The 26,117-nt window shown below is 68.9% G+C and overlaps 2 protein-coding genes across 2 annotated transcripts in view; both read left to right on the top strand.

Annotated features, from left to right (window-relative positions):
• TDRD9 (tudor domain containing 9) overlaps window positions 1-671 on the top strand; it is an 84,185-nt gene extending 83,514 nt beyond the window's left edge. Inside the window, exon 35 of the mRNA XM_062181869.1 lies at window positions 588-671. Within this exon, the coding sequence (XP_062037853.1) occupies window positions 588-671 (84 nt within the window). The remainder of the gene's footprint in view (window positions 1-587) is intronic.
• A 7,446-nt stretch (window positions 672-8,117) lies between these two features.
• On the top strand, window positions 8,118-24,771 carry ASPG (asparaginase). The gene is given in 17 exon segments (XM_062181320.1): window positions 8,118-8,220; window positions 12,803-12,911; window positions 13,385-13,496; window positions 14,289-14,414; window positions 15,471-15,554; window positions 15,971-16,097; window positions 17,860-17,972; window positions 18,459-18,641; window positions 18,739-18,765; window positions 18,767-18,853; window positions 19,122-19,244; window positions 20,071-20,166; window positions 20,389-20,552; window positions 22,155-22,241; window positions 23,860-23,959; window positions 24,195-24,275; window positions 24,638-24,771. Coding segments are annotated over 17 exon segments (1,722 nt in total). The 5' UTR covers window positions 8,118-8,138; the 3' UTR covers window positions 24,659-24,771.
• Window positions 24,772-26,117: the final 1,346 nt, after the last annotated feature.

The raw sequence follows: 26,117 nt of genomic DNA, 5'->3' as shown, positions 1-26,117 counted from the left end.
GTTGTGTGTCGGGGGGGGGGGTCTGTCCCTCTGTCCACGGAAGCCCCGATGGACCGGCCTGACTGCTCTGTTGTGTGTCGGGGGTGGGGGGTGTATCAGTCTGTCCTCTGTCCACGGAAGCCCCGTGGACCGGCCTGACTGCTCTGTTGTGTGTCGGGGGGAGGGGGTCTGTCCTGTCCTCCGTCCACAGAAGCCCCGTGGACCCGGCACTGACTGCTCTGTTGTGTGTCGGGGGGGGGGTCTGTCCTCTGTCCACGGAAGCCCCGCGGACCGGCCTGACTGCTCTGTTGTGTGTCGGGGGCGGGGGGTGTATCAGTCTGTCCTCTGTCCACGGAAGCCCGTGGACCGGCCTGACTGCTCTGTTGTGTGTCGGGGGGGGGGTTGTCCTGTCTTCCGTCCACGGAAGCCCCGCGGACCGGCCTGACTGCTCTGTTGTGTGTCGGGGGAGGGGGCTGTCCTGTCCTCCGTCCACAGAAGCCCCGTGGACCGGCCTGACTGCTCTGTTGTGTGTTGGCAGGGGGGTCTGTCCTGTCCTCCGTCCACGGAGGCCCGCGGACCAGCCTGACTGGCCCTGTATCTGCCCCCAGGTTGACCCACGGCTGGTCATGGAGCAGGCGGCGCGGAAGACGTCCGGGGGAAGAGCACGCCACTGTACCAGCTGCACAAGCTGATTGTGCTGGGGTCCCTGAGCTCGCGACGGACGGGCAGGGGCCGGGGCCACCCTGCTGTGTGTCCACGCTCCTGCGGCCAGCTGCCGCCTCTCCGTGGAGCACGGGCGGCCGCCGTCTCTGTCGGTGAGGGGGGATTGGAGAGTTGCGTTCTCTAGACTCAGGAATGTCCCATCCCAAGTTCCGTGTGAAGGAGGAGCTCCAGTTTGCTTTGATTTATGAAGGTCAGTGTGAGTGGCCAATCCCACGTGGAAGGTTCTAGAATGTGCTGGTAGATTGTTAAATGGTTAAAACCCGGGCTACAGAGAAGACGTGATTCCAGTTCACCACGAGGGAGCCGTGCTTCTTTTTAAAACCATGTCGCGTTTTCTGATTTTTTCCACAAAGGAAGATAACTAATTTTGGGAACCTAACTTTACTTTTGTGTATTTAAAGCCTTTTTAGTTAAGTCATAACTCCGGGGCCACGTTTGGAAGTCAGAGGGTCACCTGGCAGCGAGCCCATAAGTGGAACAATAAAAGCATAGACCGCGTTCTTGTTTGTGCCCGTTTTGTTAGAGGAGATTGAAAGGTATTTTGTCCTAAAAATATGAGTAAAAGTAACAAAGTGACACAGATAACCAGTCAGGGTTGTGTGCGAACAGCGGCCACAGCCAGTGTGGCTACTGCAGGGGGAGGCGCTTGGCCTGGGTCACCAGGGTGCCCACAGCAGGCGTCCGTGCTGGGATCCTGAGCCCCGGCTTGTCCTGTCCTGGCCGCCGGCAGGGGCAGGGTCGCTTCAGCTGAGCACAGCCAGGGCCTGGGCGAGGCGGGGGGCGGGGTGCTACACTGCCGTGCTTGGCCTGGCCTGGGCCATGCAGGGACAGCCAGGCCTTGCTGGCCTGGGCACCGCATCCCCAGCCCGCCCTCTGCTCCACACCTGCCTTCCCGGTCTTGCTCCAGTGAAACAAGGGGGTGGGGGTGGGGTGAGTGCTTCCTGGCCCTGGGCAGGGGCCGTGCGGGAGCCTCTGCAGCACCTGCGGTGACCACACGGTCCACGTGCAGAGGCCGCCCGTGACAGCAGCCGTGTGCTCTCTGCTGCGCCAGCCCGTGAGTCGGGGGTCCGTGGTGTGTGTGCATTGTAAGTTCTGTTCATGTGAAAGACACAGCAGTGGAGAGAGACCCTCCACCCACTTGTTCATTCGCCAGTGCCCACAACAGCCAGGTCTGCACCACACAGACACCGGGACCCAGGAGCTCCTTCCAGGTCTCGCATCCCCTGCGGCCTCCAGGGCGCGTCAGCAGGAGGCTGGGGTCAGGAATGGCGCTGGACTCAAACCCAGGCACTCAAGCGTGGAGCCTCGTGTTCTAAGCGACAGCTCACCCTAGGCCGAGTGCCTCCCCCAGGTTAAAAATGTTAATCTGACCCAAAGGATCATTTTTAAAAAAGCAGCAGCCCTCAGAGGAAGCCACGTGAGCTCTGCCCTGGTTTTGGAACCGCTTCCCTTCCGCTCTGATCGATGGTCCCACTCCCCATTGGTGTGGCCGCGGTAAGGTGTGTGATGGCTGACCCCATCCCACCCCCACCCTGTGCAGAGCTAGGTGGTGCCTCCAGCGGCCACGCCCCTCGTGGGGGTGGAGTCGCCCTGTCCTCACTCGCAGGCCTGGGTGTTCTCAGCGATGCACCCACGCCTTCGAGGGCGCCGTGGAGGCTGCTGCGCCGGCCCGTGCTCTGAGCTCGCTGTGCGGGGCGAGGGCCAGGCTGTGGCCGCACGGTCCGCTGTGGCGGTCAGACCCCTTCAGTGTGCTGCTGTGTGATGTTTGTAAAATATTTATAAAAGCTGACCGTGCTCGACCATAAAGAAACATTTTTAAATGATTGTAAAGGCCACATTTGTTTGGTTACAATCCATTAAAGTTGGACACCTGTGAGAAAAAAGGTGGCCGCCTTCCAAACTTCAGCCGCTTGGAAGTTCACAGCACACAGAGCATGTCCAGAGCTAGCCGGAGATCTCGCTGGAAGGAGGCGGTGGTGGTGCTGGCCCAGCCCTGGGCGGGCGGCATGGCGCAGCAGGGTCGGCTGGGACGCCCCCGTCCTGAACTGGAGTTTGCAGTCCCTGGTACCCCACTGCTGCCCAGCTTCTGCCAGTGCGGATGGCTCAGGTGTGTGGGTCCCTGCGCCCTGGGGGAGACCCAGCCTCCGGGCGCCCGGCTCCCACCTGGCCCGGCCCAGCTGTTGGAGGCATTAGAGGAATGAACCAGTGGATGGAAGGTGGCACACGTATGTCTTCTCTCCCTCCCTCCCTCCCCCTCTCCCCTCCCCCCTCCCTCTCCCCTCCCCCTCCCTCTCCCCTCCCTTCCCCTTCCCCTCTCCCCTCCCCCTCTCCCTCCCCTCCCCCCCCCCCCCCCCCCCCCCCGCCGCTCTGTTTCAAGTAGATGGAAATTAAAAAAAAGAACCTGGGGCCAGGGTTGTTGCTCAGCGTGTTCAGCCACTGCCTGTGGCACCGGCGTCCCGTGCGCCATATTGGAGCGCTTGTTCGGGTCCTGACTGCGCTGCCTGACCCAGCTCCCTGCTGTGGCCTGGGAAGGCGGCAGTGATGGCCACGTGCTGGGCCCCTGCACCCACGTGGGACCCCGGTGGAGTTCCAAGCTCCCGGCTCTGGGCCTGGCCCAGCCCTGGCTGTTTGTGGGTATTTGGGAAGTGAAGCCGTGGATGGACAAAGACCTCGCTCGCTCGCTCCCCCCCCCCCCCAACTTCCATCACTGCGCTTTTCCGGTAAATGTTTTTAAAAAGATTGATTGTATTTGGCAGGCAGAGAGAGGTAGGGAGAGGGAGGCCTTCCATCCGCTGGTCACTCCCCAGATGGCCACAGCGGCTGGAGCTGTCTGGTCTGAAGCCGGGAGCCAGGAGCTTCCTCCGGGTCTCCCACGCGGGTGCAGGGCCCAGCACTGGGATCTTCCACTGCTTCCCAGGAGCGGTAGCAGGGAGCTGGGTCGGAAGAGGAGCAGCTGGCAGTTGAACTGGTGCCCCGTGGGGTGCCGGCGCTGCGTATGGCGGCTTACCCCGCAGTGCCACAGCGCTGGCCCCGGCAGATCTCCCAGGAAAAGCAACTGTGAGTCAGTGGTGGTGAGTGAACCCCAGGCGGCCAGACAAGCATCCCACACAGGAGCGAACACACAGCAGGCCAGGCCGACCAGCGGGAGCCCCAGCGCCTTTACAGGGCGGGGCTTGTTCCCAGGGGCCTGCGCCCGGGGCAGTGCCGGAGGCAGCAAGCTATGCACCGAGCTCCTTGAACAAAATAGTGGAGACAGCAGCACTGCCGAGGGGCCCTGGTGGTGAGAGTGAGTGACGGCTGGGCCGTGGGGCTGGGCCGTGGGGCAGGGCCGTGGGGCTGGGCCGTGGGGCTGGGCCGTGGGGCTGGGCCGAGGGGCAGGGCCGTGGGGCTGGGCCGTGGGGCTGGGCCGAGGGGCAGGGCCGTGGGGCAGGGCCGTGGGGCAGGGCCGAGGGGCTGGGCCGTGGGGCAGGGCCGTGGGGCAGGGCCGTGGGGCTGGGCCGTGGGGCTGGGCCGAGGGGCTGGGCTGTGGGGCACCGGCACCCAGGCCTGCTGACCAGTGCGATCAGGGAGCCCCGGTTCTCCGCAGAGGCTGGAAGGGCGCTTCACGGACTTGAGCATCCGGCGTGCGGCGGGGCGGGCGGTGCCCTGCTGGGCAGGGGCGCAGAGAGGAAGCGCAGTGGGTAAGTTTATGATTTAATACGTCAGAGACGGAATGGGAGCGTTTATCTCTGGGAACACCCTGTCCACAGCAGCTTGCTGGGCAGGAGTTCTCGGCTGGTTCCCGAGGTGGAGGGGGCGTCCTGTGCGCCCAGGTCGCTGTCACAGCAGACAGCACCGACCTCTCAGCCATGGCGCGGCCACAGTGCTGATACCTCCCAGAGTTCCTGTCGGCGGTGCGCCGGGCCTCCCTGGGGCGAGCCTCCTGCGATCCCAGCGCATTGAGCTCCAAGTCTGCAGTTTTGTAAAGTGTCACGTGGACTTGGCCCCGGAGACAAGAGGCAGCCCAGACGCAGGCTTCTCGGGGTGTGGACTCGGGGACAGGTGCACAGGGGCTGCTTCCTTTGCAGAGCTGCCCAACCCAGGTTCTGCCTCCCAGGAGGCTTCCGCGGGCTTTGGGGCTGGTGCTGAAGGCACCCCTGCCTGTGTGTGCCAGAGCCCCGGGCTCCACGAAGCGGAACTCGGGGACGCCAGCCCAGGCCAGCCTGGAGGCAGAGCAGTACCGCCACACAGCGGGAAGACCTGCCGCTGCAGGCGGAGACCCTGGCCGGCCCGATTCCGGCTGGAACGCAGAACCCAGATGTGGGAGGCGTCCATGTATCCGCTGCCGCCCCTCGCCCCGCTCCTGCGCCGGCCCCTGTGTCTGCCCCGGCTGCTCCGGCATCTTGTCCCTTGGTGTCGCTCTCACGGACACTTTGCATGGGATGATTGGCAGACGTTTGCCACTCGGGTCTGGAGGCTGCTCAGGGACGTGGCCTCTGTGCCCACGGCTGCCGCTCCCAGCCATGGCTGAGTCCTAAGCCCCACGGCTCCGTTTCTGCCCACCGGGGAGCTGCCCGTCTCAGGAGAGGCCAGGCTGTGTCCGTGGGGCTGCAGGGCACCTGGGGCCATGGTGCTGCTAGGGTGGGGGCGTCCGGCACGTCACCGGTCCTGCAGGGGAGGGCGTTGCCGGAGCAGGCCTCGTGGGTCTTTCCCTCAGCTCAGTGTAGGGATAACCAGCCGGCAAACAGTTTGCAAAGGGGCAGGAACTCTTACTTGATTGGCAGGCGACAGAGGAAGTGCCTGGTCCAAGAGGAGAGCCGGCGGAGTGCCCGAGCGGACGCTGGCTCTGAGGAAGGTCCCGGTTTGTAAGGCATTGCTGTCTGACCACTGGGTCGTTCTGTGGGGGCGCCCATTGCACAGGGGGCTTCACATCCGATTGTTGATTGCTTGGGGATCATGGCGATGGGGGTCTCCTGGAGACTGTCCGTCTCCCAGGGCCTCAGCCCCCTCCCCTGACGGCTCTGGGTGGAAGACTGCACCCGCCCTGAAGGTGTGATTTAAGCCGCGAGGTCACACACGCAGCACGAGAAGCTGTTAGTGGAGGAGACGCCGGTCGGTCTGGAGACAGCGTTCCAGCCCCAGCCGCAGCCTGCTTGTGCAGGACGTTCTGCCTCTGAGGGCCCAGCCCCACCGGCCGGCCTCCCAGCACGGGCATCTGGCTATGCACAGTGCGTGACCTGGTTCCAAGACACACACACGCACATGCACACGCACACACATACTCCTGTGTGCACACTGCCCTGCTGCTGTCCCTGCAGCAGTCTGGGGCCACGCACACACACACACACACACACTCACACACTCACTCCTGTGTCCAGTCTGGGCCGGGCCCTCTGGCCAGCTCGGTCAGCCCGGTCAGCCCCTCTTCCTCACAGCCACTGTGGTGCCCAGCAGCCCTGCAGCTATGGGGCCCGCGTCCTTGGTGCCGAGTGGGCACCTGGTCCGCCATGGGTCGTTTCAGGCATGGATGGGTGGGGCGCTGTGCAGGGAGTTGGGGAAGGCAGTGGGAAGAGCCCATGGCAGCCGGGGGGCCCTGCAGGGTGGAGCTGGCCATGTGAGGTCAAGGCTTGAGGATGCCCCCGGGCATGGGGCATTTCTCCCTCTTGGTGTCACCTAGGTGTTCCCCCGCCCCTCTGCCCCTGGAAGGGCAGCCGTCGGGGGCAGCCGGGCCCTTCCCGTGGTCCAGGGCGGCCGTCGGGGGAGCCGGGCCCTTCCCGTGGTCCAGGGCGGCCGTCGGGGGAGCCGGGCCCTTCCCGTGGTCCAGGGCGGCCGTCGGGGGCAGCCGGGCCCTTCCCGTGGTCCAGGGCGGCCGTCGGGGGCAGCCGGGCCCTTCCCGTGGTCCAGGGCGGCCGTCGGGGGCAGCCGGGCCCTTCCCGTGGTCACATAAATGAGTGCAGAGCCTCCAGGCAAGCTTTATTTACCAAAGCAGGCAGACCAGGCCTGCGTTGTGGCGCCAAAGCCGTCACCGGGGCACCGGCTCAAGTCCCGGCTGCTCCACTTCCAGTGCAGCTCCTGCTGTGGTCTGGGAGGCGGCGGAAGACGGCCCAGGTGCTTGGGCCCCTGACCGCGTGGGAGACCTGGAGGAGTTCCAGGCTCTGGCTCCAATCTGGCCCAGCTCTAGGGAGTGAACCAGCAGCTGGAGGATCCCGCCCACCTCGCCGTCTGTCACTCTGCCTTTCAAACAAAAAAAATTTATAAAAATGGGCGTGGGCAGGCTGGGTTGGCCCCTGAGCGTTGCCTGCTGGCCCTGGACCGCACAGTGGCTGTCACGCTGGTGCCTGGATTCCTGGGCGTCAGCCTCGGGTCTCTGCGTCAGGTGACCCTGCACTTTGAGAGCCAGCCGGGTGGGGAGGGGACCACCAGGCCCGGCACAGGGCCCCTGCGACTGATTCCTGCCCCTGGTTCTCTACTCGGTCACCCAGCGCACTCGACAGCCAGGGGCTCAGGGGCCACCCTGGCCTCACACCCAGCTGACCCCGCTCTGTATGTGCCCGCCACCCCCCTCCCTCCCCCCGCCTGCCTGTGGTGGCCTCTTGACACTCCTGGGCCCGTCACTGGACAGCACGGGCACCTGGCCCTGGGTCCCTCAGCGTCCCCGCCCCCGGCCGCTGGACAGCAGACACCTGGCCCTGGGTCCCTCACGTCCCCGCCCCCGGCCGCTGGACAGCAGACACCTGGCCCTGGGTCCCTCACGTCCCCGCCCCCGGCCACTGGACAGCACGGGCACCTGGCCCTGGGTCCCTCACGTCCCCACCCCCGGCCGCTGGACAGCAGACACCTGGCCCTGGGTCCCTCACGTCCCCGCCCCCGGCCGCTGGACAGCACGGACACCGACTGCATGGATGTGCTGTGGATACGTGCAAACCCCGCTGACGCCCGTGGCCCCAGAGGGGCTCATGCACAGATGTTTGTGGCTGGGGGGCAGGAACACGAACCTCTAGTCCACGTGTGACGCGCCCAGCCGCTGGCGCCCAGAGCACACCGTTCCTGGGACCGGGTCTCAGGTGCGTACAGGGGCCGCCCTGGGCTGGTGCGCCTGGGGTCCTAGGGGCACACGGGGCAGCGCCGCCAACGCAGCAAGGCCGCCGGGTGAGAAACCGTTGTTGAGGGCCGGGGCTGGGCTCTTCCGTTTCCTTGTCCCTGACCCCAGGATGCGGCTTGGCCGTCTGCTCACACGTGCGGCGGGTCTGGGAGGTCAGCTGGGGGCGGGCGCCTCCGCCTGCTCCAGCCACGCCCAGGGCCGGACAGAGAGGGCCTGGGGGAGGCGCCCGACAGCAGCATGAGCGAGCGGACACCTAGGCCCAGCCCCACAGGTCCCACCCGCCCCGGCCCCAGACAGGCCCCGCCCCCCCGGGCGGCCCTGGCCGCCTCCCAGCCTCCCTGCGTCCCCAGCAGGCATGGCGCGCGCCTTGGGCCCTGAGCGGCGGCTGCTGGCCGTCTACACTGGCGGCACCATCGGCATGCGGAGCGAGGGCGGCGGTGAGTGGGAGCCCCTGCGCTGGGCGCCCTGGGCGGCTGGGCTGGGCTGGGCTGGGGTCCTTTTCCTTTGTGCGCCCGGTTCCAGCCCTCCACCAAGCCGTCTGGAGGCCCAGCTGCCTTGCGCCTAGACAGGGCAGGAGTTCACCTTGGGACTGCTGTCCGAGGCGACCCGAGCACACAGTCTCTCCCGGTGTGTAGCTGGCACCTGGGCCAGGCAGCTGCAGCCATGGGTGTGGGGCAGGAGGACACAGTTCTGTGTGTCCTGCCCTGGCTGGGCCGAGGGACCCCTCGCTTGGGCGGGGACAGAGGTGCCGCGCGGCCCTGGCACCCTAGTCCTCGAGTGCCCTCTGGCTGTGGACACCCACAGACCCGTGGCACCTCGGGGAGGGTCTCAGACCCCTGCCCTCTCTGCTCTCGGTGCTGAAGCCAGCCTGGCTTTGCCTGAGGCCACGGAGGGCCTGGGGCAGGGCAGAGCTCTAGGCCACTGGGGCAGCCGGCCTGAACTGGGCACCTCAGGAAGGAGCCTGGGGCCTCACCAGATGGGAAGGGACTGCTGCACTTGAGCTTCTGGAATGTTCTAGCTCCTGCGCAGCCTCCTCGTGGTTCTGTCGGTGACCCCCCGACTCAGGGTGGGTTGGGCCACCTAGCCTCATGCAGCTGCCTCTCTGGGAAAGTGTTGCCTTCCACTCACCCACTGTGGCCGGTACACCTGAGCCACACCTGCCCCTAACGTGTCCTCACCACTGCCCAGCCCCCAGCCCCATGCGGCTCTTCCAGGGGCGCGGTCAGTGCCCCCCCGCCTCCTCTCCTGGCCACCCCTCTCCGCTGGAGCAGCTGCTGGCACTGGTGGCTTCGCCATCCCCTCTTGCTCGGAGAGCAGCGTGAGGCTCCGGCCAGGCCCGCCCTCAAGGGCTCAGGCCTGGGATGCGGCTCAGCTGTGTCGGGCGGGCAGAGGCCCCCGTGGGCCACACCACAGTGGGAGTCACGTGGTCCCCCTGCTTGGCCCCAGTGCAGAAAGTAGCAGTGCCCTTGGAGGGCCAGCTCTGTCCCCGGCCCCTAGTGGGGTCACAGCAGGTGTGTGTTACGCTGCTCTGGGGACACGGGGGGGGGGGGTGAGGTGGGGGGTGGCCACTGGGCCGCAGTGGGAGGGGCTGGGGCAGAGACCGGGCTGCCTGAGCCCTGGCCCAGGGGACTGTTGGGGGCCCCGCATGGCTCCCAGGTCTGGCGTCTGGCCAACTGCAATTTGGTGGCGCTCATCCCATGGTTCCGAGGGTCTGAGCTGAGGGACAGGTGGACCCCGGCTGCAGGACGCGCTCCCTGGGGGGCGGCAGCCACTGCATGGTGGGCACGGGTGCGAGTGCCGCCGTCCTGGCTGGGGGGTCTTCGCCTCGTGAGCCCCCAGCAGCCAGCCTGTCCCGCCAGCCAGCCCTCCCTGACTCAGGCTGTGTGTCACTCAGGCCGGCGGCTTCCAGGCAGAACCAGCGCTCAGCCAAGGCGCCGTGCGGCTGCAGGCGAGCCCCGGGCTGCACTCGCAGAGGACAGGGAGGGAGAGACGAGATGTGCCCGGAATGTCGCCCCAGGAGAGGGGACAGTCGCAGTCACCGAGCGCCCCCGTGCGGGGCCGGGGTCAGGGGTTCAGGGTCGGGCAGGTGCTCACAGAGCAGGCCAGAGGGCCCCGCCCTCCCCACCCCTGCTGGGGCGGGGAGTTAGCACCCGGCTTAGGGGCTCAATGATTAACTGGCTCGCCCTGCGGCTGGCGGGGACACTGCTGATTGAATTGAGGCTGTTGGGACAGCATCCACTGCTGGTAAACAGCCCCGTGTCCCACGCCCAGGGCCCGGGGGCAGAGTGGTCCCTTCCCTCACCCGAGCTCAGCGCCCATGTCACAGGACAGGGGCATCATGGGTGCACCAGCCCAAGACAGCGTCAGCAGCCCGGAACCCAAGGCCCCCAGAGCTCAGCGGCAGACCGCACCCACGTCCCAGCTGCGGGGAAGCCCCCCGAGCCGGCTCCTTGCAGGCAGCTGTGGGGCGGTGCTGCCCGCTGGCCCCGCAGCCTTCAGGGTGACAGCCACGGCTTCCTGGCGGCCGCAGTGCGGTATGCGCGCCCTTGGCCTGGGCCTCCTTCCTGAAGGCCGCTCTGCAGGGCCCAAGCCTGCTTGTTCATGTCCCAAGCTTGACTCTGGGGTCCCCAGCCCCCCACCCCAGTCCTAGCAGGCACACCCTGCCCCTGAGGGGACCTGAGAAGCAGCATGAAGTCCCAGGGCCACCACTGCGGTCAGTCCCCTGCCTGAGTGGGCCAGGGAGAAGCCCCTGCTCCTGGAGGCCTTCCTCCATGGACTCCACAGGGTCAGCCCATGGCTTCGGGGGACGGCAAGGGAAGCACCCAGGGTCCCCAGGCCCCAAGAAGCTGCGTGGCGAGCCCACGCGCCTCCCCATCCTGTGTGCGACCAGGCCCAGAGAGGACAGGGACTGCAGGGGGTCTGCCCATCTCGCTGCCCCGTGCTGTGGCCCCACGGCCCCTGGCCACAGTGTGACCACAGACAGCGGGTCCTTGCGAGGCCCAGAGCGCGCGTGGTCCAGCTTCACGTCCCACAGGCAGAGCCTGGATTTCCCCGCACCCCAGCTCTGCCCGCAGGACAGGGGTGGGGCAGGGCTGCCCCGACTGCCTGCTCCACACCTCTGGGCTCGGTTCTCCCGCTCTGGAGGCTGCCTGGAGGGGCCGCCGGGCTCTGCTCCTGGCCTGGGCAGACGGCCCCCCAGGGACCACCAGCCCCTCCTCCATTCAAGAGCCTAGCACAGCCACCGGCAGCATTTGCCACAAACGAGGCTGGGCGGGACATCTGGGGTCCACTTTGTAGCCCACCCCACGTGGCACAGGGGCTCGTGAGGTCCAGGGGCTGCCGGCCAGTCAGCCATCGGGCTGGCAAGCGCAGACCTCTGGAGGCTGGGTCATGTCCTGCTCACACCTCGGGTGTCCCAGGGGTGGCTGGGCTGACAAACATGGCTCTGGCGTGGCCCCAGGTGTTTGCCGAGCGCTGTTCCCGGTGTTTGCCAGTGGCCGGCCTGAGTCAGCCCTGGGCGTCCAGCCACCTGCCCTCAGCGTCCAGCCCCCAACGCCATCCTCGGGGCCCTGCAGGGGGCTCTGAGCGCAGCCAGCCGAGGTTCCAGGGTGAGGAGTGGCTCCAGCGCCCCTCCCCTCGAGTCCCCCCGTGACTTCGGCAGGGTCTGTCCCCTGGGAGCCCAGCCTGGCTGTCCACAGGCGACCAGGACGCCGACCGTGGTCTCATGCCTTCTCCCCTGCTCCCGGGTGCCTGCGGCAGGCGCAGCTCCTGGTCGTGGACCCCGACTCCCAGACCTCGAGCCCAAGTGAACCCCTTTTCTGTAGGAAGGAGTGGCCTGCAGCACCTGCGGCAGCAACGAAACAGGCGTCCCCCACACGTGCAGGGCTGGGGGGCCGAGCTGGCAGGGGTGGGGGCAGGCCGAGGAGGGCGGTGGTGGCTGTGGTGGCTGTGACGGTCCCGGCCCCCCCCCCGGCTCCTCACGCAGCGCCGCAGAGCTAGCCGAGGGCTGCCCTGATTCACTGAGGTGCAGCCACGGGGATGGGCGCAGCCGGGGGCGCCAGCCAGGGGTTCCACCAGGCTGGGGCTGGCGTCAGCGCTGTCCCGAGCTGCCGACTCTGGGAAGGCGAGGTGTGGTCAGAGTGACACAGGGGGAGGGATCGGACTCTCGCAGCCGCTGGGGGCGGCGTGGCTGGTGCCTGAGCCCGGGGCAGGTGCCCTCGTGGGGGACCAGTGGGCTCGCGAGCGCCTCCAGGGGAATGCGCCAGGCACAGGCCCTGTGGGCTCCCTCGGCCGGCGGCTGCAGCACCGGCTCGGGGGGCAGCAACAGCAGCTTTCGCAGAATCAGAGAGGGGGCTGGGGCGGGGGCCACGCTGAGCTCACCCCTGCTGTCCCCCCCCCCCCCGGGGCCAGAGAGGAGGCCCCCCACTGTCCCCAGCACACGCCCTGTGACAGGCGGGACAGAGGCCCCACAGATGTCCAGGTCCTCACTCGGCTGTGATGACGGCCGCCCTGAGCTCTTCTCCTTTTTTAAAGATTTATTCAGTTATGAGAGAGAGAGAGAGAGAGAGAGAGAGAGAGAGAGAGAGAGAGAGAGAGAGAGGTCTTCCATCCGCTGGCCCACTCCCTAGATGGCCGCAATGGCCAGGGCTGGGCCAGGCCGGAGCCAGGAGCCAGGAGCTCCTCTCAGGGTTTCCTTGGGGCAGGGCGCCGTCTTGCACGGTGGAGGCAGAGGCCCAAGCACGTGGCACCTGCTGTGTGCCGGTCCCTCCAGGTCAGGCGGCTGGGGCGGGGGACGTGTGCTGGACCCTGGAGGAGTCCCACACGGCTCCCTGCTGAGAGGGAGCGCCAGGACCAGGTAGTGGGAGTGTGTGGCTGCCTCGTGAGCGCCGGGGCCGCCAGGGCCCGTGGCCTCAGTGGGGAGGTGTCAGGGCCTGCCTCAGGGCGGTGGAGAGGGGGAGCCCACGGGCCTGGCCGCGGCGCCAGCCCTGACCCCGCCCTCCGCCCGGACTCTGCCTGCAGTGCTGGTCCCCGGCAGGGGCCTGGCTGCCGTCCTGAGGACGCTGCCCATGTTCCACGACCAGGAGCACGCGCGGGCCTGTGGCCTCCCCGAGGACACCCTGGTGCTGCCGTGAGTGTGGGGTCCCGGGCAGGGGATGCCGGGGCAGAGGCGCAGTGCCCGCCGGGGGCCCACGCGGCCGCTTCCGTCCAGGGCCCTGGTTCCTGTGTACTTCGCGGGGCTTAGACGTGAGCCGTGAGCGCCCCCCGGGGAGCCGAGCCTGTGCCTGCACTGGGGCCTCTTGTGCCCCTCCCCCGCGGCCCCCAACACCCCCGCCCAGGCTACAGTGGCCTTGAGCAGCTTGATGAGGCTGGGGCCCAGCTGGGCGCTCCTTGTCCCTGGCCTGGAGCCCCCTCCCCATCCTGGCTCTGGCCCAGCTGCCTGGTACCTTCACGGCCAGAGGCTGAGTTGAGTTGCCCCATGGCCAGTCTCCCCCGGCGGGGTCCCCTCCTGCAGCCCGGCCCTCCTCCTCTCCCTCCTTGGGGATCTCCAGGTGTCGGGAGGCTGGGCCCGGTCCCTGAGGTGTCCTGCCCTGCCCCCGGCAGCCCCGCCAGCCCGGGCCAGAGGATCACCTACACCGTGCTGGAGTGCCAGCCCTTGTTCGACTCCAGCGACATGACCATCACCGAGTGGGTCCAGCTTGCTCAGACCATCGAGGTAGTGGGACGGGCTGAGGGTGGGGCGGGGGCGGGCCGGCCCCTCCAGCACTCTCCCTGTGGGAATCCTGGGTGGGAGGGGGACACCGATGATCGCCACGCACCTGTCCCCCCCCCCCCCGACGTCTCCTGCCTGGGTCAGTGGTGGCCCTGGACCTGCCCCTGTGTCTGCAAGGGGAACTGCAGTGGACGCGTCCAGCCTGGGCCGCCCTGGTGCAGGGCAGTGCCCCGGTGGCCTTGGGTCCCTCGCTGCAGTCTGGCCCTGCCTGTGGCTGTGCCCTGTGTGGCCAGCAGGGGGTGCCCTGCCACAGGCTCCAGCTTCTTTGCAGTTGTGGGACCCTGGGAGAGCTTGGGTGTGTGAGGGGTGGGGGGACCCCTTGGCTCTCAGAACTGTGCCCCTGAAGCACAGCCTGGGCCTCCTGCCCCACGAGGTCCAGCCCCAGCGTCCTCTCAGAGGTGGTGGCCGGAGGCTGCCGTTCAGGGTGCCACCCGCCTGCCCAGGCCAGGTCCTGGAAGCTCCTGGACTGCCTGCTGGCTCCCTCCCAGCCCGTAGCCCCCAGCTGCTACGCTGGGGGCTCACGCCCACCCAGGCGCACGCTGCAGGCTGCCGAGCCCTGGCCAATGCCACCTGCAGATGCCGGCTGGACGTCCAGGGGGCACTGCTGTCCTCCGGCGGCACAGGCCCCTCCAACCCACACCCTCTCATTCTCTGAGGGAGCCACAGTGCCATGGGGAGGGGCAGAGCGTGGGGCCCCTCCCCTTCCGCTGACCCTGAGCCCCCTGCCCCCTGCAGCGACACTATGAACAGTACCACGGCTTTGTGGTCATCCACGGCACGGACACCATGGCCTTCGCCGCCTCCGTGCTGTCCTTTGTGCTGGAGAACCTACAGAAACCTGTGGTCCTCACGGGAGCCCAGGTAACCAGGCCCACCCGGCCGCGGGGCAGAGGGCGGGGCGGGGCCAGCCCCGGAGGAGGGGCCCCCAGCCGGCTGTTGGTCTTGCCCAGCTGGGAGACCCCAGGAGCACCGGAGCCCAGGCCCGACTGAGGCCCGCAGCCACAAGGCGTCCACTGCTCCCCTCGTCAGCGGCCCCGCGTCTGCCATGGGCTCTGACCGCCTGGGACTCGGCTCAGTGGCCGCATTCAGAGCACGTGCCCGTGTGGCCCCTGCTTCCCTGTCCTTTACCCTCTCCCCCTCCTCCCTGCTGTGACCCCCAGTGCCATCCCGGGCGCCAGGCATGACCTCAGAGCCACGGCTGGCGGAACGTTCCGGGAAACCACGGGTGTGAAGAGGGTGGCGGCTCGGGGTCGGGTCCCCCGCAGGGCTGGCCGGAGGCTGCAGGAGGGGTCCCTGTGTCGTCGGTCTTCGCGGGAGCACACCCAGGCCCCTGAGGATCCTCTCCCTGGGTGGGGGCTGAGGGGAGGCTGGGACCCCCATTCCTTTGAGTCTGGAGGCCTCTAGCCAGGTCTGCCGGTGCTGTCAGGGGAGCAGGCTCGGCTGCTTCTGCCCAGTCGCTGGACCCTTGAGAGGGTCTCAGTGGGGGGGGTCCCTGCACCCCCCGGCCCGGGGAGCAGGACGCCCTTCAGCGCAGGCCCCTGTGGGGGGCCCAGGAGCCATCATGCCCCTGCTCCAACCCCACCCCGCTGGTCTGCGGTGGGGCATCCTTGGTCCTGCTGTACCCAGGGTTGGAGGCTGAGGCCAGGGAGGATCCCTTCCCCCAACAGGCCCTGCTGACCACTCCCCTCCCCAGGACCCTTTGCACCTGCCCCCAGCAGCTCTGCCCATGCCACCTGCCGCCACCTGGGGCAGTGAGGGCGCCAGCTCTCTTCCCTGTGTGGGGCCTGGGCACTTGGCCTGCAGGGGCTCGAGCAGCTTGGGCAGAGCCGTGGTGCTGACCGTCTGCCCTGTGCTGCCCTTCCCTTGCCCAGACCCTGCTGGGGGCTGGGCAGCCGGACACGTGGGTCCTCTCCCCAGGTGCCCATCCACGCACTGCAGAGTGACGGGCGCGAGAACCTGCTGGGGGCTCTGCTCATGGCCGGCCAGTTCGTCATCCCCGAGGTACCCACCCACAGCCTGGGGCCCAGGCCAGGTCCCAAATATTTGTCCTCTGTGGCCAGGTCCCTGTCCCCCGGCTGCGGGCACTTTCCTGTAGGCAGCAGAGACCAGGCCCCACCGCTCCCCTGAGCTGGTCCCTGCAGGCCATGTGGGCGGGGTCTCTGGAGTCCTGGGGGGCAGGTAGGGAGCGTGGGGGCCTCCTGCCGCCAGTGCTGGCTCAGCTGAGCCCAGGTCACCCCAGGCCCTGCGGGTCGGGTTTGCCTGTAGGTGTGGCAAAGTGGGGACACCCTGTGGGGAGCAGCAGCGGCTTTAGGGGGTGGGGTCGTCTCTGCCTGTGGTCACCTGCCAGTCCGGGAGGGGGCGGCTGGGGTCCTGGCTGGGTGGCCTGGCTCTGAACCACCGCCCCTCCCTCCCCGCAGGTCTGTCTGTTCTTCCAGAACCAGCTGTTTCGGGGCAACCGGGCCACCAAAGTGGACGCTCGGAGGTTTGCGGCCTTCTGCTCACCCAACCTGCAGCCCCTGGCCACCGTGGGCGCAGACGTCACAAGTGAGCCGCCCTTCGGGAGGGCGTGCCTGGGGCTCAGGGGCTCTCTGGATTGGCCAAGAGCCTGGTGCTGCCCCAGGCCGTGGGGACGCTGGCTTGGGGGTCCACCCCTGCACGTCCCGCCCCCCGCCACGTAGCCTGAGCCCTGCAGCTCCTCTCAGTGGCCGTCCTGGCTCTGCCCTCACCTGAGGCTGCCCTCATCCCTGGGAGTCCCGTGGGCGTCCCTCTGTCTGCCGGCTGCCAGGCGCGGCCCCGCCTTTGCCCTGGGTGCAGGAGCCCCATAGGCCCCGTGGAGGGGGTGGGTCACCCGGCCTGGGATGCGTCCTCGGTGGGGGGCTCCAGGTCTGCGTGGGGTGGACGGGGCCAGCTCTGCGACAATAGGCAGGTGCTGCCCCTCTGCCGCCTGCCACCTGTCCCGGCCTCCCTGCAGACTGAGGCCTGGGGCACCCGGCCCTCCGCCCCACCCCAGGGCCAGCTCCTAGGCCAGGCCCAGCTGGTGCTCCCTGGGGAGCTGGGCTGCTGTGTGGAGCCCACGCCACTGTTCCCGTCTGACCGCGTGGCTGTGCTGCCTCCCAGCGTCTGGGGGGGCGGAGCTGCCCCTCACCCACGCTGTGGCCTGAGGGTTGGGCACACGTGGCGGAGAGGGGGCTGGGCTGCCCTGCCAGGGCCTTGACCTCCCAGCCCCAGGCCTGGGACTGAGGGGAGGCTGAGGGAGCCGCAGGGCAGGGGCTGCCCTGGGCCCCCCACAACCCCTGCCTGGTTCTGTGGGTGGGAAACTGAGGCAGAGAGGGCCGGTCACCCGGGGAGCGCGGCGGGGATGTGATGTGTGCAGCACACCTGGATGCTGGGATCCGGGCAGGGCTCTGCTGGCTCCCTGAGGGCCTGAGAAGCCCAGAGGCTTCCTGGAGGAGGGGGCACGCAAGCTGGCGCTGGGGGTGGGCGCTGGGCCCTGCGGCGTGGCGCGGAGGTGTGGGCGGCTGCCCTGCGGACTGAGTCACCTGTGTGTGGGCCCAGGAGCCAGGCTGCTGCCGGGGGCCTGTGCCAGAGCCGGGCCCCAGGCCCAGGCCCAGACCTGAGACCCCGCCTCCCCGGCACACCTTCCCCTGCCTGTGCAGCTGTGTGGGAACCCGCGACCCACCCACCTGGAGTCAGGCTGCCCGGCCGGCTCAGCACCTGTGTTGGGAAACCCCAGGCCCTGCCCAGGGTGTGGTTGCTGGGGCCCTGGGGAGGGGGCTGTGGGGGTGGAGCCAGGCTGGACGCCAGTGCCTCTGTCTCCCCCTGCCCGGGGCTCCCTGGGGCCTTCCTGGGGAGTGAGCAGGGTGGACCACCAGGGGCTTGGCACTCAGTCTGCTCAGCAGAGGTGAGCAGGTCCTGCTGGCCCCGCCCCCGCCCCCGCCCTTGCCTCTGTGCAGAGGCCCTGGCCTAGCGCCCTGGGAGCAGAGGAGGAAGCTGTGGGGCCACATGATCGTCACGCGGCAGCGTCATCCCCAGGCCCTGCCTTCGCGCCTGGGGCCGAGGCCCCCCGCCTGTGCTCCACTCCCCTGGGTTCCCCCAGGGAGCGGGGGACCTGCCTGGTCCCCAGCTGCCACCCTCCCCTCTACCCCAGGCGGGAAGAACAGGGACTCTGGGAGCCTCCTCTGTGCAGAGCAGCCTCCGTGGCTGCCACTGGTGGTGCCCGCTGCCCCACCGCCACCGGTCAGCCTGGCCGGGCCTGCAGGCCCTCAACGAGCGGTGCCTCACCCCGAGCCCTGCCATGTCCCCACAGTCAGCCGGGAGCTGGTGCGGAAGGGCAGCGGGAAGGGCCGGCTGCGGGTGTGCGGCAGCATGGAGCGCGACGTGGGCCTGCTGCGCCTCTACCCCGGGATCCCCGCCTCCCTGGTAGGAACGTGGCCCCCAGCAGGCCCTCCAGGCTCCCGGGCTCCCCGTGGTACCCCCGGTGTCTCCCCAGCCAGCACAGACCCCACTGGGGACGGGGGCATCGGCGTGGGGCCCCACCCCCGTCCCAGCCCTCAGGCTGAGCCCTCGGGGGCCGAGGGGCCTCTAGGCCACGCACCGCTGCCCTGGGCGGAGGCTGTGGAGCCCTCTCGGCAGCTCTCGGCAGCATCTGTGTGGACGCCCAGTGCCAGGGTCCAGCCACTCCCCGGGGGCTCGCCGGGAGCTGCCCTGGGACTCCGCTCATTCTTGTCGCTGCCTCGGCGGCGGCGGTGCCCAGGAGCAGCCCCCGTGGCTCCCCCCGGCCACCCTGGCCGCACAGCAGGCGTCCAGCCGCAGCCCCTCTGCATGGGACGACCCCGGGAGGCCCAGGCCCAGGCTGGGTGTTGCCGGTTGCTGGCGCACTCACCTCTCGCCCCTGCCGCCCCCCAGGTCCGGGCCTTCCTGCAGCCGCCGCTGAAGGGCGTGGTCATGGAGACCTTCGGCTCAGGCAACGGGCCCAGCAAACCGGACCTGCTGCAGGAACTGCGGGCAGCGGCCGAGCGTGGACTGATCATTGTCAACTGCACCCACTGCCTCCAGGGGACCGTGACCTCAGACTACGTGGCCAGCACGGTAGGGGTGGGGAAGGGGCTGAGCCCAGCCCCTGCTGGCCGAGGCACCTGCCGGGGGCCTCCCTGAAGGAAGCTGTCTGTGCACCCCATCCCCACAGGCCATGGCAGGAGTGGGCGTCGTCTCCCGGCTTTGACATGACGTCGGAGGCCGCCCTGGCCAAGCTGTCCTATGTGCTGGGCCAGCCGGGGCTCAGCCTGGACCGCAGGAAGCAGGTGGGAGCCACTGGGGGTGGGGTATGGTGGCGTGGAAGGGGGCAGGGGGGGGCTCAGGGCTCCCCATGGGGGGAGGGTTGGCTCTGGGGCCCAGGCTCGCACACCCCTTGCCTGGCCCCAGGCCGGGGACCAACAGCTCTTGGGCCTTCTCGGGAGACCGGAACTGGAGGGCAGGGCTGGCTGGGGGCGGGGCCTCCACATTGACCACAGTGCCCAGCAGCCCTCACACCATGCCCTGGCCTTATCTCACCTGTGTCCTCTCCCCCAGCTGCTGGCCACGGACCTCCGCGGGGAGATGACGCTGCCGGCAGAGGAGAGGAGCTGGCGTCCGCTGCAGGGCAGCCTGCTGTGCCGTGGGCTCGCCTGGCTTTTGAGGCTTGGTGACGGCCAGGTACAAAGCCCCTCACTGCCCGTGGGACCCCAGGTGGGGACAGTCGGGCCTCTGGGCCCACCGCACAGCCCACGCGATGGGCCAGGGCAGGGTGGTGGAGCCCTCCCTTGGCGTGCACTGTCTCTGCTGGCCCCGGGGCAGGCACTGCCAGCACTGACTGAGGCTGCAGGCCCCGCCGCACTCCCGGGAACGAGGCCCAACTCCATCCCCGTCACAGCCACGCCGGCCGGGGCCTCCCTGCTCACAGGCGTCCAGTGGTGCCTCAGTTTCCCTCTGGGAGCAGGGCGGGGCCGCTCGCTGGGCCGGTTGACGGCCAGGTCAAAGGCCTGGGCCAGATGGCCTGTCAGTAGGGCGGCTGTGTGGGCCCGCGGTGGCTCCAGGGGCGCAGGCGGCAGCCACAGCTCTGTGATCGGGCTGGCGTGGGCACCGGCATTCGGGGAGCTGCCAGGGTGGCCCGGGGCCGGGGCAGTGACCAGTTCTGGGATGGGATGTGTGGAAGCAGCCCTTTCTCTCCAGGGAGGGGGCCCGGCACCCCTTCCTGCACTCCCGAAGGATTCTGACCGTGGAGACGATGTGGACACAGACCCTGGGGCGTGTATGGGGGTGGGGGTTTACAGGCCACGGTCCCACAGCAGAGGGGAGGAGGGAGCCACGTGGTGGCCCCGTGTCCTGGCCTCTGCTCCTGTGTCTGGGTAGACTGATGCGGCTCCAGCCACAGCCTTGGGACGCGGTGGCCCGGGCCCTGCCTCACCCTGTGGGGGGCTCAGGCTCAAGGCTCCTTCTCCCTGGGGGATGCCGGGACCCAGGAACCCTGCTCCCCCACCAGGAGGCTGATGCTGTGCGGGACGTGCTGGTGCCCAGCCTGGCCTGTGCCGCAGCCCACGCCGGGGACCTGGAGGCTCTGCAGGTGCTTGCGGAGCTGGTGAGCCCCCCGGGAGCCCACCTGGGGGGTGGTGGGCAGGCACGGGCCTGCTGAGGCCCCGGGAACCCCGCTGGAACCACATCCCATGGGCCATACAGCAAGGTTTTCCTTCTAGCTGGGGACCACAGCCTCTTGGGTGTGGCCACAGGGGCTGTGCCAGGGCCCCCCATCAGGTGCACCCCAGCCCTCCCGGGGGGTCACGCGCCCATGTGTCTCCCGCAGGGAAGTGACCTAGGTCTGGAGGACTTCAGAGGTCAGACCCCTCTGCACGCGGCCGCCCGGGCGGGCCAGGCCGGGGTGGTGGCCGTGCTGCTGCAGAGCGGCGTGCAGGTGGACACTCGTGACGAGGACGGCTGCAGCCCGCTGCTGCTGGCCGTGCGGGGCAGGTACGGGGTCTCGGCACTCGGTGGATGTGCGGGCAGGGGCAGGGCAGGACAGGACCCAGCTTCCCGACCCTGGGCTTCACGGAGGAGGTGGCCCTGTAAGCCTGGCACGGGGTTTCTGGGGGAGAAAGGAAGCCTGAGGGCCTGGGTGCCCCAGTTCCCTGTGCGCACCTGCGGGCTGCACCTGCGGGCTGCAGGAAGGGCGCAGTAGAGGCAGGTGTGCAGCCACACACACAGGTGCCCTAGGGGCTTGGCCTTCACGCAGGGCTGTGTGTGCTCGACAGGGGGGGCACAGGTGCTATGGGGGTGAGAGGTTGGGGGGTACAGGATGCTGGACAGAGAGGTGGCCAGAACCGGCCTGTGCCGAGGCGCCGCGGCCCGAGCACCAAGTGCCTGCCCGGGTCAGGTGGTGTGAAGATCGGGGCTGAAGACAAAGGCTCACAACCGGATGGTCAGCAGTGGGGGTCACTGTGGACACTGGGACCCCATCTGGGGACTTCCTACTGCCCAGTCTAGTGGGCGCAGGGCCTGGGAGCGCCAGCCCGGGGCCAGAGGGCCTGGTACTCGGGCCATCACATGCCCCTCCTGCCATCTCCCCAAGGGCTGGGCTTGGCCCGCCTGTGAATGAAGTCGAAACTGGGGGGGGGGGGATGGGCACAAGGCAGGCAGGGCCGGCTGACCTCTCGGGTGGGGGTGGGGGCACGGCGGGCGGCCCTGCTGCTGCCCGCCCCCAGTGGCACCAGGTCTGGCTCTGGGCGGGGCCCGACTGGGGCCCTGAGCTCCGCCTCCGCACTTGCACAGTCACAGCCAAGACCAACCCCTCGTGGGGGCTTCGGCAGGACCTGGGCTGGACCTGGACACAGGGAGGGGGTGCTCCAGAGCGCCCTGGGAAAGAGGCCGAGGTGCCCAGGCCCGGGCCTCGCCCTGCAGTGCCCAGCCTCTGTAGAGCAGGTGTGGTGGGCGGGGGGTGGGGGGGCTGCAGGGCGAGCCCTGGCTGGGCTGGGCTGATCTGGCTGGAGAGTCCCGACTGGCGAGCTCGGGCGTGGGTGGGTGGCGCGGGGATGAGCTCACCGCGGCCCCACCCGGCTGTCACAACACCCCCCCCCCCCCAACCAGTCTCCCAGCCTCCCCCCTGCCCGGCCCTGCTGCTCCCCTGGGGTGGCACCGGGGAGGGCTGTGGGGGCTGGGGACCCTGCCGAGAGTCCCTGGCGATGTCGTGGCTCTTGTTGCTGCGGGGGCCGCACCCCTGCACTTTGCGTGGCCCTGGGTCTGCCGGATCCCCCTCCCTGTGTCTGCCCCACCCCAGCAGGACACACTGCCCGGGCACGCTCCCCCCAGTGGGACCCCAGTGTGCTCCATGACTGCACTCCCCAGAGCCAGCCCTGGGCCCGGCCGGGCGGCCGTGGGGTGTGTGTCAGAGTTTGGGGTGCACCGGGAGCTGGGGCAGGGGAGAGGGCACTCTGGGCCGACTGGCCCTGCAGAGCCCACGTGTCCTGGGAAGGGGCCCGGGACAGAGGTGCGAGTGGACAACGCTGGGGCCTGGGAGGGGAGGCGAGAGGTCTGGGTGGGGCACGCAGCCATCAGGGAGAGCTCTTTCCCACGCAGGCACCAGGGCGTCATCGAGCTGCTGCGGGCGGCCGGGGCTCGCCTGTCCCCCCAGGAGCTGGAGGACGTGGGCACGGAGCTCTGCAGGTGAGGGCTTCCAGGATGTGGCCTGGGTTCGAGGAGGGGGCGCAGCCTGGCACACAGGAAGAGGGGTCTCTCCACAAAGTGTGCACTCGCACACGGCGAGCTGTGCGTGTGTGGGGAGAGGCAGGCGCGAGAAGGCCTGGGCCAGGGTACAGGTGCCAGCTGGGGGTGTGTGTGGGTGCTAGAAGCAGGCCTTCAGGGAGAGGGAGGGTGGGAGACGGGGGCCAGCAGGAAGAGGACCCCAGCCCCACGCCCTGGCACTGGGGTGAGGTGGGAGACACTGCCTGCAGACTGCCAGGCCGGGGGAGGTGGGCTCTCGGGGCTGGGGTGGTGAGCAGCTAAGAGCCAGGAGGGTCGCCTGGGCTGTGCCCCTAGTCTTCTGTCACCACGGCTGGCCTTGTTTTCCAAGGGGCTCTGGGGCCCACTGGGCCCAGGGCTGCACCCCAGGCAGGCCGCTCAGCTCGCCGACAGATTGGGGAGCTGGGGGTGCAGCCGGGACTCTGCTGGGCAGAGCTGGGGGCGCTGCTGCTCTGAGGGCTGAGGGCCAGGGGCCTGGCCTGGGAGCAGGTGCGAGATTTACCCCAGAAATGACCGCCGCTGTGGGGGCTGGGAGTGAGGTCACTGGGGTGCTGTGGGGGAGGGGCCTCGAATGCTGGGTGCCACCTCACCCTGGCCCCAAGCCGGGCCTTCCATGCAGCCTGCTGGGGTCTCCTCCTCTGAACCCGAGGGACTCAGTGGGCCGGCCCCAGAAGGGCTGTGAAACTGCAGGTGGGGAGTGCATATGCGTGTGTGCATGTGAGTGTGTGCATGCCTGGGCGGGTGTGTGCGTGTGTGACTGTGTGCATGTGTGTGTGCATGTCTGGGCGGGTATGTGCATATGTGCGTGTGCGTGTGCACGTGTGAGTGTGTGCATGCCTGGGCGGGTGTGTGTGTGCGTGTGCATGTGTGTGCATGCCTGGGCGGGTGTGTGTGTGCGTGTGCATGTGTGTGTGCATGCCTGGGCGGGTGTGTGTGCGTGTGCATGTGTGTGCATGTCTGGGCGGGTATGTGTGTGTGCGTGTGCATGTGTGTGTGCATGCCTGGGCGGGTGTGTGCGTGTGCGTGCGTGTGCATGTGTGTGTGCATGCCTGGGCGGGTGTGTGTGTGTGAGTGTGTGTGCATGTCTGGGCGTGTGTGCTTGTGAGTGTGTGCATGTCTGGGCAGGTATGTGCGTGTGTGTGCATGTGTGCATGTCTGGGCAGGTGTGTGTGCATGTGTGTGCGTGTCTGGGCAGGTGTGTGCGTGTGTGCGTGTGTGTGGGTGTGCTTGTGTGTGTGCATGCCTGGGCGGGTATGTGCGTGTGTGTGTGCGTGTGCATGTCTGGGCAGGTGTGTGTGCATGTGCATGTGTGTGTGCATGCCTGGGCGTGTGTGGGCATGTGCGTGTGCACCCTGACCTGAGACATGGGCACGCCCACCCAGTGAAACCAGACTCCAGGCTGCGTGCCAGTCCCCAGGCCACGCGCTGCTGGGTCAGCTCTTTGGGACTGGCTTTGTAAATCCGCCCTGGGACACCCGAGGAGGGGGCAGGGACGGGGGCAGGATGTGTGTCCAGCCGGCCCTGACCCATCCTCTCTCGCCAGGCTGGCGGCCCGGGCGGACACTGCAGGCCTGCAGGCATGGACGCAGGCAGGGGCTGACCTGGGGCGGCCCGGCTATGACGGACGCAGTGCCCTGCATGTCGTGAGTGCCCCTGCGGGGTTGGGGGACATCAGCCCTGGCAGCTCCGCCCCTCCCCGACACGCCTGCCTGCTCTTGGGATGGGGGTGGGGGGGGAGGGGTCCGTCTCCCACAAGGAGCCCTGGGAGCTGCCCCTCCCCCATCTGGAGGAGAGTGAAGGAGACAGTGGGCCTGTGACGTGACGGGGGCGGGCAGGAGGTGCAGGCGGGGCTGCCTCTCCATGCCTGCTCTCCCACAGGCCAGAGCAGCTGGGACCTGGGAGGCCGTGTCCTTCCTGCAGGGCCCCGAGGGTGCCCAGGCCTCAGAGGCCTCAAGTCCAGTAAGTCCCAGCGGGCAGGGCTGACCGCCTTCCCCAAAGTGGCGAACCCTGCCTTGGGGACTGTGTCTGAGCACTGATCGGAACACACAGCCCAAAGAAGCTGAGAGGGGCTTGGGCCACTTGGGGTGCTTGGGGGTGGGGGTGGGGAGGCAGAGCAGGGAGGGCTTCAGGGAGGAGGGGCCCACCTCAGCCCCCCTGCACTCGTCCAGGCCCTACCCACCCGGCCTGGGGGCGGGGCTCCCAGCCCCCTGTGCAGGTCCCAGCTGCCCTCGCCCCACAGACGCCCAGCTGGTCCCTGGCCCCCTCCACCTCCACACACGGCCGGGGCCGCTCCATGGTCTCAGGAAGCCTGGAACTTGCAGGAGGTGCTGCCTGGTGTCTAGCCTGAGGCCGTCCTGCTGCAGCTCAAGCCTCCCCTAACCCCTGGAAGACCTGCCCACCGATGGTGCTGCACCCTCACTGCGGGGCCGCAGGAAATAAAGTTGCCTCCCAGCTCCCCTAGCCACCGTGGATGTGTCTGGGCCCGGGTACAGCCCGATCCCCTGCTCTGGGAGGGGGAGGGCGTGAGAGGGGCAGGTGGAGGGTCTGGGTGTGAGCCAGGCCCTCGGGCAGGGGTGGTGCCCGGGGGCTCCCTTCCCCCACGGCCCCTCCCCGCCTCTGCCCAGGCTGTCCCCACCTCCAGTGGCCCTGGTCCCCTCTCCTGCTCTTTCATGAGCTGGAAGCCCTCTCCTCCAGGCAGCCCCAAACCCGTCAGGATGAGCACGCAGTCCAGCTTGACCCGGAGGTCCTCGTGGTCCCTGCCCAGGCTGCTGTCTGGTCCCTGGTCACCCCATCTCCCCAGCATGGGGCTGGGGCACCCCGGGGCTCCACAGGGCCTTCGGGGGGACGGCCTGCTCCCTGGCAGTGAACCCTGCCCCTGCGGTTCATTCCAGCCCCCATCTGCCCGAGCTGCCTATAGCCCCAACCCATCACCCACTGTGAACCAGGCTGCCCAGGCCGCCGCCCACTGGGGAGACAGGAAAGCGGTCACCTGGGCCAGCTGTAGCTGCGCCAGCCCGGGTGGCCCTGCTGTGAGCAGGTGCCGCCTGATGGGCTGGAGCCTGCACCTCCAGCCAGTTCTCGGTCCAAGCTTCCCACAGGCCGCCGGGCCAGGCCCAGGCTCCGCCACGGGTGCCACTGGGCTGGCCAGGGCCTGCTTCGGGCTGCGCGCGGCCCCTGGGCCCGCCCCGCTGAGCGTGAGCAGCCGGGAGCTGCTGGGCCCCTGCAGCCTTGGCGCCGCTCCAGCAGCCCAGCAGAGGCTCCCCACCTGTCTGTCTGGCCACTGGCCTGGGTGCCCCGTCCCCCTGAGCCCAGGCAGGCCCGTGGTCCCCTGAGCAGGTCCTGGGCACCGAGCTGGGCCAGGCCACCCGCAGCTCCCTCCTCACCCGGACGCAGGTGTGCCCGGGCCTCGAAGCTGTGACGCCACACGAGCATGGCTGCCCCACAGCTGATGCGGGCCCGATGAGCAGGGGTGTGGGGACAAGGAGGGGACACAGGCCCGGGCGCCACAAGCCCCACGGTCACGGGGGAGGCAGTAGAATGGGGTCCCACTGCTGAGCCCAGCCCACCCGCCACAGGCACACAGCGGCTCTGGGCAGCTCCCAGCCCCTCCTGAGGACCGGGCAGGACCTGCTGCTCACGGCCACAGCACACGCAGCCCCAGATTGCGAAAGCCTCGGGTGGCACACGTTACCCCACATGGCAGGTGCCGGCCTGCCGGCGTGGAGAGGGCCTCTGGTGCCGGGACCAGCGTCTTGCCACAGAGCGCACTGCTGAACTGGCTCTTCCCCAAGTGGGTCACCG

Source organism: Lepus europaeus, chromosome 22 (assembly GCF_033115175.1).
Source record: "Lepus europaeus isolate LE1 chromosome 22, mLepTim1.pri, whole genome shotgun sequence".
NCBI lineage: Eukaryota > Metazoa > Chordata > Mammalia > Lagomorpha > Leporidae > Lepus > Lepus europaeus.
Note: the sequence above shows the minus strand (reverse complement) of the source record. Positions and strands in the feature narration are given on the sequence as shown.